Source organism: Anabrus simplex, chromosome 2, assembly GCF_040414725.1.
Source record: "Anabrus simplex isolate iqAnaSimp1 chromosome 2, ASM4041472v1, whole genome shotgun sequence".
NCBI classification, from domain to species: Eukaryota; Metazoa; Arthropoda; class Insecta; order Orthoptera; family Tettigoniidae; genus Anabrus; species Anabrus simplex.
The window spans coordinates 845,292,777-845,305,773 of record NC_090266.1 but is presented as its reverse complement, the minus strand read 5'-3'; the positions used below and the strand labels follow the sequence as shown (position 1 = coordinate 845,305,773).

Sequence of the window (12,997 nt, the reverse complement as noted above, 5' to 3'; positions counted from 1 at the left end):
ACATCTCCTACCATCACCTTAGCTTCTGACGTAATATCTTCTTCACTTTCACTATAAATAATAAGAAGGCAATCATCTGAAGAATCATTATCACTACTATCAGAAATACTAATGTCACTTAGAGATTCATCTTTGATGTAATTCCTTATTTTGTCTTCAGACAAACATCTTTTCCGTTTCGCGCTCGCCATTTCTGTTTACCTCGTCAGATGCCCAGAGATTGTATATGTAAAGTAGAGAAGATAAGGCATATTTTAGGCCAGAGACATCATGAATACAGCTGGAAACCCTCCCTCCATATGTTGAGAATGCTGGAAAACATTTTCCAAAGAGATTACAATACCCGAGAAATTATTGGGCGATCACGAAATGAACACTGCAGCTAAACGAGAATTTCTCGGGCGGTGACGTTATGAGCAAGCGTGCGCAACCCGAGAATTTCTCGGGCGTGCCAGTGAAGAGGTTAAAGAAGTGTCTCGTGTCTCATTCCATTGACATTCTTTTAATTTCTTTAATCCCTTCATGGGAACAGTGAAAATCAATTATAAATTACACCTCCTTACTCGTCCATCATACAAGTCCAGGGGACTTACACGTGTGCTTGCTCCATTATTCCACGTGAGTGAACCCTGCAACTTGAACTCCAAGATCTTCCAGAACATCTGGAACTTCAAGACCGTCCGGAGCAGCCCTCGAAGGATTGGTATGTGGTTCCATGGTGAGGACGGGAGGAGCAGCGGTTCGATTTGAGACATCGCCAGCAACAGGACAAAAGCACATCGTGCCTAACCAATCTCCAACTGTGTTGAGGTGATATAATCTTGACTTTGTTTAATAACTCAACAGTTTAGGATATACATAAACTGCATTCGAAGTAAAACCGTCTCACTCTCTGTACCCGCTCCAATTTAATGTTCCGTACACGCCTTGCATTCATTGCATGCTCTTCAAGCTATAAAATATGGGCATTTCCTGGTACAGAGAGGAGAACATAATAAAGTGGCGCCCAAGGCGTTAGGGGCTCGATTCACTTGGAACAAATAGTATAAAATGACTCAATTTACTTGGAGCCATCATATAATAACATTCAATAATTGAGTGAACTTTCAAGTAAAAAACCTTTGTGTTTTCAAGAATTTAATAAAAAATATAACAATACTAATAAGAGGTGCAGTATTACAGCACAAGTTTCAAAGAACATTGATAAAAATCTAACTTTAAAAAAAATTTCTGTGTGAAATACAGAGTGGCACCCACCATATATCAGTGATTTGATTTGGATAGACAATTTCATAAGTGATAGACTTATTTCTATTTGAACAGTGACTTACCAAGTAAACTTGTAATTGTAAATTTCAGAGTAAGTGCAAATAGACATTCATATGAGGCACAATGCTAGGATAGTAATTCAAAGACAATATTGAACTTTGATTTTTTTTCTAGTGTAAATAATTAACAGGTTAAAGAGTGTTTAAATATTTGCGTGAATATTTCCAATTGAACTTAAACCATTGGACATTAATGGTAAAATTAAGATCTTTTACTAGTGAATGATAGCATTTTCTGCTGTTACCCATTTTCTGTCAGTCAAATATTATACCAGCAAAAATGGAAAACATTAGCTGCTATGGAAGCCTTTAAGTTTATTTTGAACAAAAGGATCACTGAATCCAACCCTAATTTAGGACGCCGAATAACTGAAACTAATGCTGTAACCAATGCTAGCATGACTCAGCTTAGCGCTAATTTAAAAGGCTGCATTGCTGCAAGCAATACTAGTATCACTCAGCTGACTGAAACCGTTATGCAAGTCCAGAAGGGGTCTGACACTAAGTTGGCAGAAGTTAATATCAATCTAGAATGTAGGCTTACTCAATCTGATACGGAAATTGAAAAACGATTTACCTAATTCAACACAAAAATGGATTCTAAGTTCACGAAAATCAATGAATGACTTACACGTGACTTAGAAGCCATGAGGGAGAACATTAAAACCCAATTAGTAGAGGACTTGAAAGCTGCCTTTTCTACTTCTCAGCAGACTACTAAAGAAGTAGAAAGCTTAAAGGCGGCAGACTTTAAAGAGTCTCATGAAAAGTTGTTACTTGCACAAGCTAAGATGGTGTCCATTCAAGACAATATCCATAATTCCTTCAAAATCAATTTCAGTAAGTTAAGTAACGAAGTTAACTTGTTGAACACTCAGCAAGAAGAAGCTAATAAACATTTAAAGTGTCAGTAAGATAGCGCCCATACTCAAATTACTCGTATAGATCACGATGTAACAGAGGTGAAACAGGACCTTGAACAGGAAGTGAAGGAAGTCAAAAATGCAATACGAGGGCAATTGAACTACAAGGGAAAATTGAAACAATTACTAACAAGTATCAGATAGAAAAGGATGTATTATCATCTAATTTCCAAGGAGTTAATGGAGAAACACCTAAAATTTCTTCAGCAATGAGAATATTGGAAAATAAACCAGCAAAATTTTCCGGGAAGGAGGAATAGACGGCAAAGGAATTTCTTCTTAATGTAGAAGAATATTTCCAGGAAAATCGCATAAGTCCCAATCGTCAGTTACATATAGCATCCAGACTATTAGAAGGATGGGTGTTAATGTGCTACACTGCATTTAAATTTAATATAAGGTCTTACAATGAGTTCAAAGAGGCACTAATCAAAAGATTTTGGAATGCGGAAACTCAACATTTAATTAAACTCCAGTTATATTCTTGGAAATATAATGCAGCTGTAAATTTTTCACATTATTCTGATTTTCTGATTTCACAATTAAAGAAGTTGCAATTTTTTGATCCTCCCGTACCGAAGCCAGAATTTATACAGGTGATGATGACATTGCAATTTCCAGCAAATGTACAAGAAATCTTGGTAGCGGCCAACTTGCAAGATCTGGAACAGCTAGATGATGTTCTGAGGAGGCTTGACACTGCCCACCTGCAGAATGTACCAAAACCAAGCAAGACAAAAGATGTTACAACTAAACCTGTAGAAGTTAAGACCCAAGTTAGACCGGACCTCAAACCTCAAGAAGTGAGGGAATTTCCAGGAGCCACACAATTTTGTTATAGGAGATTCAGGAGATGTCTGTATGAAGGAAGGACACCATATGAATGTGAGCAAACTTGGAGGAAACCTACAAATACACCAAACAGTGATAAAGATTCCCAGCAGGCGGAACTTGAAAAAAGATGGAGAGAGACATGTGATACGTTCAAAAGCGAAATAAGGATGAAGGGTTACCAGGTGCTACTTCTTTGGAATACCAGGAAGACATTAGGAGGCGAAACGATATGTCTCAAAAACAAATCCTGAATAAAAGGGTGCAATAAAAACAACACACCATTGACACGTTAAAGAGATTGCCTAAAAACCGAAATGCTGGAGAGGTACTTTGTACTACAGCTATTAACTACTCGCATGTATATGATACAGAATTACTGTATGAAGACCTCATACCAGCACAACTGAAAATACAGCATAGTCTTCCGGTCATCAAAATTAAAATAAGCAATATCAGTGTTACTTATTTGATAGATTCTGGAGCTCAGTTTTCGGGCTGATGACCTTCATGTTAGGCCCCTTAAAACAACAAGCAAGGAGCCCAGTTTTCCCTAATTTCTGACAAATTGATAGTGAACATAAAGGGGAAAGATGATGTACTTATAATACCTGTCGCTCAGGTGGAAATAAAGGTAATTGTACCAGATAAAAGTATGAAATGCAATTTACAGGCTTTTGTGGAGTTTGAAAGTGAAGGTGTCCAATTTCAACACATATTTTAAATGAACTCAGAAGAAGCTCAATGTCATACTGGGATCTGATTTTCTTGTAAAATGGGAGGAATATTTGATTACCCTGCTTCATAAGGTTCTTTGACATCAACTCTGTAGAGTTGCAGTTGGTTAATTATGAAAATGTGAGGTGCCAGGGATGTGATGTCTCAGTAGAGGAAAGCAAAGGCAAGATGAGCAATGCTCCGCCTATCGAAGATACTCAATATGAAGGGGGTAGACCCGATGATATGGGACCCGTTGAGGGCCATGAATTGCCCATCATCGATGCAGATTATGACGTAGGTCGTCATTACTTCACTTTTCTCACCAATGCGGCTGAAAGCCCTGAGTTCGACTCAGAATTGTCAGTGGCAACACGAAAAATCTTCAAGAGTTTCCCCTGATGTATTTAATGATAAACCAGGGGTTACTAAGGACTTCAAATATCATTTGAATGTTAAGGACAATTCTCCCTACAAAAAGCGACCATATCCAGTTCCTGAAAAATATCTGGATGAAGCTAGGATATTAATTAAACAAATGGAAAGCGACAGCATTATCTCCTAATGAGTCACTCCATTCAATAATCCCCTTGCAATTGTCAGGAAACCAAACGGCAGCCTAGCATATGCCTTAATGCTCGGTCATTAAGTGACAGAATTGTCTTAGAATATGACCACCCTCTTTTATTTCGGGAGTCATAAGAAAGTTTCATGGGATGAAACTCTTTTCAACCACAGATAAGACTTCATTTTATTTTCATATTTTGCTAGACGTAGATAGCCGGATCTATGTTTGAAAATATCACCTACCGAGCTCGATAGCTGCAGTCGCTTAAGTGCAGCCAGTATCCAGTATTCGGGAGATAGTAGGTTCGAATCCCACTGTTGGCAGCCCTGAAAATGGTTTTCTGTGGTTTCCCATTTTCACACCAGGCAAATGCTGGGGCTGTACCTTAATTAAGGCCACGGCTGCTTCCTTCCCACTCCTAGCCCTTTCCTGTCCCATCGTCGCCATAAGACCTATATGTGTCGGTGCGACGTAAAGCAACTAGCAAAAAAAAGAATCACCTGTGCCTTTAACAGATTTCCATTTGGAATCAAGAATTCAGGAGCAGTACTTATTAGGACTCTGGATGATCAACTGTTGGATGAAATCAAAGCCATCGGTACAATTTATGTAGACAACATCCTCATTGCATCCGAGTCTATAGAACAGCACATCAAAGATATTCATAAAGTGTTACATGAATTGAGGGCGAAAATTTTCAACATAAACATCAGAAAGAGCCAGTTTTTCAAAACTGAAGTACTGTTTTTGGGTCACCTCATTAGTTTAAAAGGGATCTTTTTTTTTTACTAGTTGCTTTACGTCGCACCGACACAGATAGGTCTTGTGGCGACGATGGGACAGGGAAGGGCTAGGAGTGGGAAGGAAGCGGCCGTGGCCTTAATTAAGGTACAGCCTCAGCATTTGCCTGGTGTAAAAATGGGAAATCACAGAAAACCATTTTCAGGGCTGCCGACAGTGGGGTTCGAACCTACTATCTCCCGAATACTGGATACTGGCCTCACTTAAGCGACTGCAGCTATCGAGCTCGGTTAAAAAAAAAAAAAAAAGATCAAGCCAAATCCAGCTAAGATTCAATGCATCTTAGATTTCCCGAAACCCACTAAGATGATACACATTAGACAATTTCTAGGACTCAGCCAATTCTTCGCTTAGCACTACCCCAACTTTACTAGGCCGGTGGCACCTTTGCAACAGTTGTTGAGAAAGATGATCGTTGGAAGTGTTTGGAGGATCGCTTAAAGGCATTTATTGCGACTAAGAGGATGTTCAAAGAGAATGTTCAGTTGGCCTATCCGAACTTCGAGTGGACGTTTTGTACAGAATACGATGCCAGCTCTCTTGGAATCGGTGCGGCTTTGTGCCAGGTGAGTCCTGAAGAACCCGATGTCCGAATATTTATATCTTTCCTGAGCCAAAAGCTGAGATCACATGAAAGGGCTTACACATCACCAAACTGGAAACACTTGCGATGTCCATTCCTTGCTCTATTGGAGGTTTTTTTTTTTTTGCTAGGGGCTGTACGTCGCACCGACACAGATAGGTCTTATGGCGACGATGGGATAGGAAAGGCCTAGGAGTTGGAAGGAAGCGGCCGTGGCCTTAATTAAGGTACAGCCCCAGCATTTGCCTGGTGTGAAAATGGGAAACCACGGAAAACCATCTTCAGGGCTGCTGATAGTGGGATTCGAACCTACTATCTCCCGGATGCCTCTATTGGAGGAAGATCGTCTTTGGTTATCCAGTAACCATCTACACGGATCACAAGGCCCTTACATTTATTATGTCATCAGACATAACCAGCGAGAGAGTAATCCGTTGGGCACTGTTCATACAGCAATTTAATATTACAGTAGTTCACAGGCCCTGGAGGAAAAACGTCTTGGTTGATGTGTTAAGCCGCAATCCGGTAGGTGTGATCACAGTCCATCTAATAGAGGTTATGACTGGAAAGGACGAAGAATTTTTGAGGAGAATTAAATATCTTCCTCAAGTGCAAGGAAGAGATAGAATGACCCATGAACTTATTAGTTTTTCCAGGGGTTTGATTCCTGTCGATGACGACTATCCCCGCATATCACGGACAGCACAGCCATGATGTAAAACTAACTTCAAAGCTCTCAGAGGAACATCTTATGCAAATTGAATATTGTAATTCTGCCAAAGGCTCAAAGAAAATGTTCACTACACTCTTAGTTAATAAGTGACATCATTTAATGTAAAAAGTGACGATGGATACCAACACCAGACTCAGTGGTATCCGTACCAAGTGCACGTAACTTACGAACAACATAGGGATATTTACCTCCAAATAAATTAAACAATAGACCACTACATTGATGATAAGAAAAACCTATTCAAAGTACGAATGTTCCCCTTAAAGTTACATAAGTCTTGACCCATATTACTATTGAACAAACATGAATATCAGTCAAGTTGCTCGTTTACACAGGAAAGGATACCAACTCCCAGATCAACTCAAAAACAAAGGCTGTTGTAGAAACGACAAAATAGTTTGCCATCAACCACAACATTCTTGATGTGTTATTTAGTTTAAAGTGTGGATATGTTATTCGGACTTCATCAGTGGTTTAAATTATATCAGTGTTTAACACAAAAAAGGATACCAACTCCCAGATCAACTCAAAGACAGTGGCTGCTGTAGAAACGACAAAATAGTTCGCCATCAACCACAGCTTTTTTTATGTGTTATTTAGTTTAAAGTATGGATATGTTATTTGGACTTCATCAATGGTTTAAATTAACTATAAAATGTGTCATATCAGTGTTTATATCATTATTGGTTATATGTGTGCTTATGTCTTCCAATTGGAGCGTGGCTGAAGATGACCCAGTATATATGGGGTGGAAACTAGTCCCATTTTTATAAGACAATATACAAGCTAATAGAATTGAATAGGTGGACCCTTCTTACCCTTTGATAGTGATCTACTGTCAATACGGACCGTAATGAAATTCAATACTTATGATTTGTTTAATAATTCAGCAATTTAAAACAGACATGACTTCATTTGAATAAAACCCTCTCACTTTCTATTCCTGCTCCAATTTAATGTACCGTACACACCTTGCATTCATCTCATCCTCTTCAAGCTATAAAGTACAGGCATTTCCTGGTACAATATAGAACTGTAATATATTCTCATGTTGACTTAAAGTACAGTGTATGGGTTATTCAGCATGTTACTGTGCAGGTGTAAATCAAGAGTTGGCAAACGGTAGAGAAGTTTTTTTTTTGCTAGTGGCTTTACGTCGTACCGACACAGACAGGTCTTATGGCGACGATGGAATAGGAAAGGCCTAGGAGTTGGAAGGAAGCGGCCGTGGCCTTAATTAAGGTATAGCCCCAGCATTTGCCTGGTGTGAAAATGGGAAACCACAGAAAACCATCTTCAGGTCTGCCGACAGTGGGATTCGAACCCACTATCTCCCGGATGCACGCTCACAGCTGCGCGCCCTAACCGCATGGCCAACTCGCCCGGTCGGTAGAGAAATGGAAAAAGAAAAGCAAAATTCTTTATCGAGTCTGTTGGTTATATTGGTGCATTTCTGGATTAAATTTTACGGTGGAAAAATTCACTGAATTGGTAATTATGATTTCTTTCTAATAGTGTTGTTGCTTTCCTCGTGAGATACGATTTTTAGTAAGAGAAATCTTAATGGCCGTAACTACGCCAATAAAGACTATCTACCTATCTATGTATCTATCTGTGTATCTATGTATGTATCTGTCTATTTATTTATCTACTTATCTATCTATCTTATCTATTTATCTATGTATTTATTTACCTATATCTCTATCTATCTAATGTATGTATCTATGTATCTATCTATCTATCTATCTATCTATCTATCTATCTATCTATCTATCTGAATAGCCTAATGCTAGATATGTGCATTGACACAAAACATTCTTATTCATGTCTTTGCAGCCGAAAGAATCCATTTGAGCTGATTGTGGCTGCAGATAAAACAGGATATGCTTCTGGTAGTCTCTACTGGGATGATGGGGACTCTCTTAGTAAGTACATTGAATTTACAATTGCAGGAATAAAAGTCTCTTTATGGTATATTTGAAATATAAAATACAAGTTAGCTTAAAAAAATAAGGTAAGAAGAGCTCGCGTAGGAAAACTATTTTACTGGCAGATTTAAGGATGTGCAGTAGTAGGGCACTGATACACATTACAGTACTATTCCACAAACACCATTCTTGTCCAAGCATTTGTTCCAACACTACACCAAGGCCATGCTAGCGTGAAAGAAATGTGCATCCATTCAGGTCTTAACGGTGTGCTGAACAGCCTTATCGTTGTTGAATCGCTTTATTAATTAAACCATTATGGTTTGATTTTGGTCCGTATTGACTTATATCTAATACCCCACTGAAAATCACTGTCTGCCTTGTTATACTATAAAAAGTTATTTAATCTATTTTAATAAAATGGTGTACATGTTTTGAGAACCTCACTTATTCTCTTCATCACTGACCTAACAGTCCACCAAATAATTTACTGACTTGATACCTAAGTTCCTCACAATATACTGTAAATAAGTTACAATTAGAATACAAGAAATGTCATCTACATAAAATATTTAAAATTACATTACTCTAAATAAGTTACAATTAAAATACCAGACTTGTCATCTAAATAAAATATTTAAAATTACATATAAACCAATTTTTTAAATATAAAATGAAAATGTCTTTCTTCTTAATAAGCATGTCTTTCTTCTTAAAATTCTAATAATATCACTTAAAACAAAGTGTGCATCTACAATTTAAATTTTTTATTTCAGCTCCTTCTGTTTGAAACTTCAACCAAATGGCTAATCTCTTTCTGGTCAGGTGTGACTTAGCTTTCTGTTACATTATGTGGCTGCTTGTGTACATATCAAATCCTGGATACATGCAGCTGACCTTGACTCATGACTGGATACCTTTCAGAAACATTCAAGCCAGTTTTTTTAACTTATTCCTTGGGTCTCTGTGGCTATACCGGAGAACGCTATCAGCAACAGCTGATCCATAATTCAAAACTAGTATGATAATGGGCTTTTTAGGGTATGGAGTAAGGAATACTGAGAGTGAATGTGTCCTTGACTTCTGTGTAAGGAATAACCTAATAAAGAATACTTTCTTCAAGAAACAAGACTGTCATAAGATGCTCGAATGGAAGATCTAAAACAGTTATTGATTATGTGGTAACTAGAGGGTGGATTCATAGGCACAAAAAAACAGCATAATATATATGCATCTGTGCACTAAAAAGAGCAATATATGCACTAAAATGTAAAGTATGCACTAAGACAGTTATGTGAAAAATAAAATAATGTACCATAAAATAAATATAAATTTTACATTAAAAAATACTTTAATAAATAATCAATCAGTCACTGCTGATCTTCATTTAGGGCAGTCAGCCAGGTGGCAGATTCCCTATCTGTTGGTTTCCTATCCTTTTCTTAAATGATTGCAAAGAAATTGGAAATTTATTGAACATGTCCCTTGGTAAGTCCCTATTTCCCCTTCCTACCAATGAATATTTGTCCCAATTTGTCCTCTTAATTCCAACTTTACCTTCATATTGTGATCTTTCCTACTTTTAAAGACATCGCTCAAACTTTCTTGTCTACTAGTGTCATAGTACAATTTACGAACTTAATTGTATAGATCCGTATTGATACAGTTAAAACTAAGAAACAGTGTTAGGTTTTGGTCCACCCAATCAATACAAATCACTTTACAAGTGAAGACTATTTAATATAAAAACATATTAAATATATCTTGGGACATGTTTCGTCTCTATTTGAGACTTCATCGGCCATAAAATCACGTGGTAGATTACAAAATTCATTGTTCAGAAATTGAAAAAAATGGAAGAACCCAATGCTTTTTTAAGGACTATTTGAGATACTCAAAAGATATATATATATGTATTATTTACACAAAATTGTCCTCACTTCTTGCAAAAACTTTTGTTATCCTCAATGTCATGTCAGGTTATATTTCAATTTGCTTCTTCATCTTCAGGGCTATCAACCGTGGGATTCAAACCCACTATCTCCTGAATGCAAGTTCACAGCTGTGCACCCCTGACTATGCGGCCACTTCCTTGGTATTATTATTATTATTATTATTATTATTATTATTATTATTATTATTATTATTATTATTATTATTATTATTATTATTATTATTATTTTTTTTTTTTTCTTCACATCGTTATGCCCAACTGAGGAGTACGTTTGAACTTATTTAGCTGATTCTGCATTTTTCCCTTCCCAAAATCTTTTCATCCTCTCACTGAAATTGTTCTTACGTTCTTCTGTCCAGGTTTTATTAGTTCTAGCTTTTGGCTCCATGAAACAATGGTTATTAATCAGTGTTCTGAAAGCAGATCGGTTCTTCACAGTTTCCTGGTTGATGTTGATTCCCTGAAGATCTGTCTCTATTTCACTTAGCCATTTGTTCTTGACTTTCAGTTTGAGGGCAAGATTTAGAATGCTTTTAGCCAGTCTATCATTGTTCATTCTGAGAATGTGACCATAGAATTTCAATCTCCTTTTCCTGATAGTGTCTGAGATTTATTTCAGTATGGCAGTAAATTTCATGAGATTTCCTTTTCATCCATATTCCCTCTGTGCAGACTGGGCCTAAAATTTTCCGTAACATTTTTATTTCTTGCTTTTCTGTATCTTTTATGAGTAATCTACCACCAATGATTAAGCTTTCCGATGCGTATAATGCTTCAGGTTTTATTACTGTATTGGTCCACCCAATTTCGTTTTCCGAGATGATGATTTATTGTTATATGTGTTCCAAGTGATTCAGTATGCTTTCTGTAATTTAGTACTTCTCTCCTTATTTGCTTCATGATTTAATCCAGAAGTTCGAATGATTTCTCCAAGGTATTTGAATTTATTTACTTGGGAAATTTGTCCAAGTTTAGTCATCATAGCTTGCCCATCTAGAAACCAAGGGGCTCCTTCCTTGTACTGGGTTTTTTCATATGATATTTGAAGTCCTGTTTTGGCTGCAATTTCATGTAGGTTTTCAAGGGAGTTACTTCTTGCCTATTATTAGAAAGAATTGCCAGGTCATCTGCAAAAGCTAGACACCGCACGTGAATTGTGTTTTTCAGTTGTCTATCAAGAGTTATCCCTTTAACTTCTTTTACTCAGGTTCTGATTACTTTTTCTAGAACAAGATTGAACAAGAGAGGTGACAGTCCATCTCCTTGTCGAACCCCTGTGTTGACATCAAAATACTCCAATATTTCTCCTAAGAATTTATCTTTGGAAGTAGTATCCATTAATGTTTGTCTGATCAATTCTCTTGTTTTTCTGTCTACTTTAAATTCTTCGAGTACTTTGAAAAGTGTCTGTCGGTCTATGGAATCATGTGCTTTTCTAAAGCCTATGAAGGTGATCACTGTTTGTCTAGTTTTGCGCATTTGTAAGATAATTTTGGAATTGAGTATTTGTTCTGTGCATGATCTGCCCTTTCTGAAACCTGCCTGGTATTCTCCAATGAGGTGATCTGTTCGTCTTTCAAGTCTTCTCAGTAGAACTTTGGAGAAAATTTTGAAGGTAACTGATAGTTGTTGATATCAGTTTTATCACCTTTTTTGTGCAATGAGTGAATCAGTGCACATTTCCAGTCCTCAGGAATCTTTTCCATGATCCAGATATCGCTGAGTTTTGAGGCAAGACTTTCACCACCAATTTTCCACATTTCAGCAATTATACCGTCCTTACCTGGGTCATTGTTATTTTTCAGTTCACTGATAATTTGTTTGATTTCTTCTAATGTAGGTGGTTCTGAATCTGGATTTGGTGTGGGTTTTTCAAAGGTGAGTTGTTCTCCAGAAGATTCACAGTTTAAGAGTTTCTGAAAATGGTTTTGCTAAAAGTTTACAATTTTCCTGGTTATTTGTTTCTAAGAGTTCCATCCAGTTGTTTGAAACAAAGACTAGGTGCCCGGTAATTTGATATTTCTTCTCTGAAAGTTCTGAAGAAGTTTCACATGTTATTTTTTGTGAATTCCAGTTTAATTTCTGCCAAACGTTTGTGGTTATGTTTGCGTTTTTCACTTATGATGATTTTTGAGGTTTGTTTCTGGATCTTAATGAATTTCTGTCAAGTTTTTCCAGTTTCATGGGAATTTCAATCTCTCCAGGCTCTCGTTCTAAGTTCTATAGCCTTGTCGCTGGTTTAATTCCACCATCTTTCCTTGGGAAGATGCCTATACTTTTGGAAGCTTCTACAAATGCTCTTTGAGTTTTAACCAGTTGGATGGATTCTGGTTGGAGATATTTGCAATAAAGGAGCTCGCATTTTCTTTAAGATGTTCCGCGTCAATTTGCAGTTTCTTGTTTGTTGTGATTTTTGGTCTGTTAGCTGGAAATTTGACTTCCGGTTAACTGTCAAGTTGAAACTCATGGAAACAGAACTATAGATTATATGGACTTCCTAAGATCCTTAAATAACACATACCCCTCAGACCTCTTGTTGGTGCGATAGGTTCTCCTACGTATGCTCTGGCTAAATACCTAAGCAAATTGCTTCAGCCCTACCTAGGACATACTGAATCATTCGTTAGGGAC

At 37.2% G+C, this 12,997-nt stretch overlaps 1 protein-coding gene across 3 annotated transcripts in view; it reads left to right on the top strand.

The window, feature by feature from the left end:
• LOC136864504 (lysosomal alpha-glucosidase) overlaps window positions 1-12,997 on the top strand; it is a 350,034-nt gene that overhangs the window by 318,468 nt on the left and 18,569 nt on the right. For all 3 annotated transcript variants that reach the window (XM_068226300.1, XM_067141562.2, XM_068226301.1), the window contains one exon: window positions 8,321-8,409. In XM_068226300.1, coding sequence (XP_068082401.1) covers window positions 8,321-8,409 — 89 coding nt within the window. The remainder of the gene's footprint in view (window positions 1-8,320; window positions 8,410-12,997) is intronic.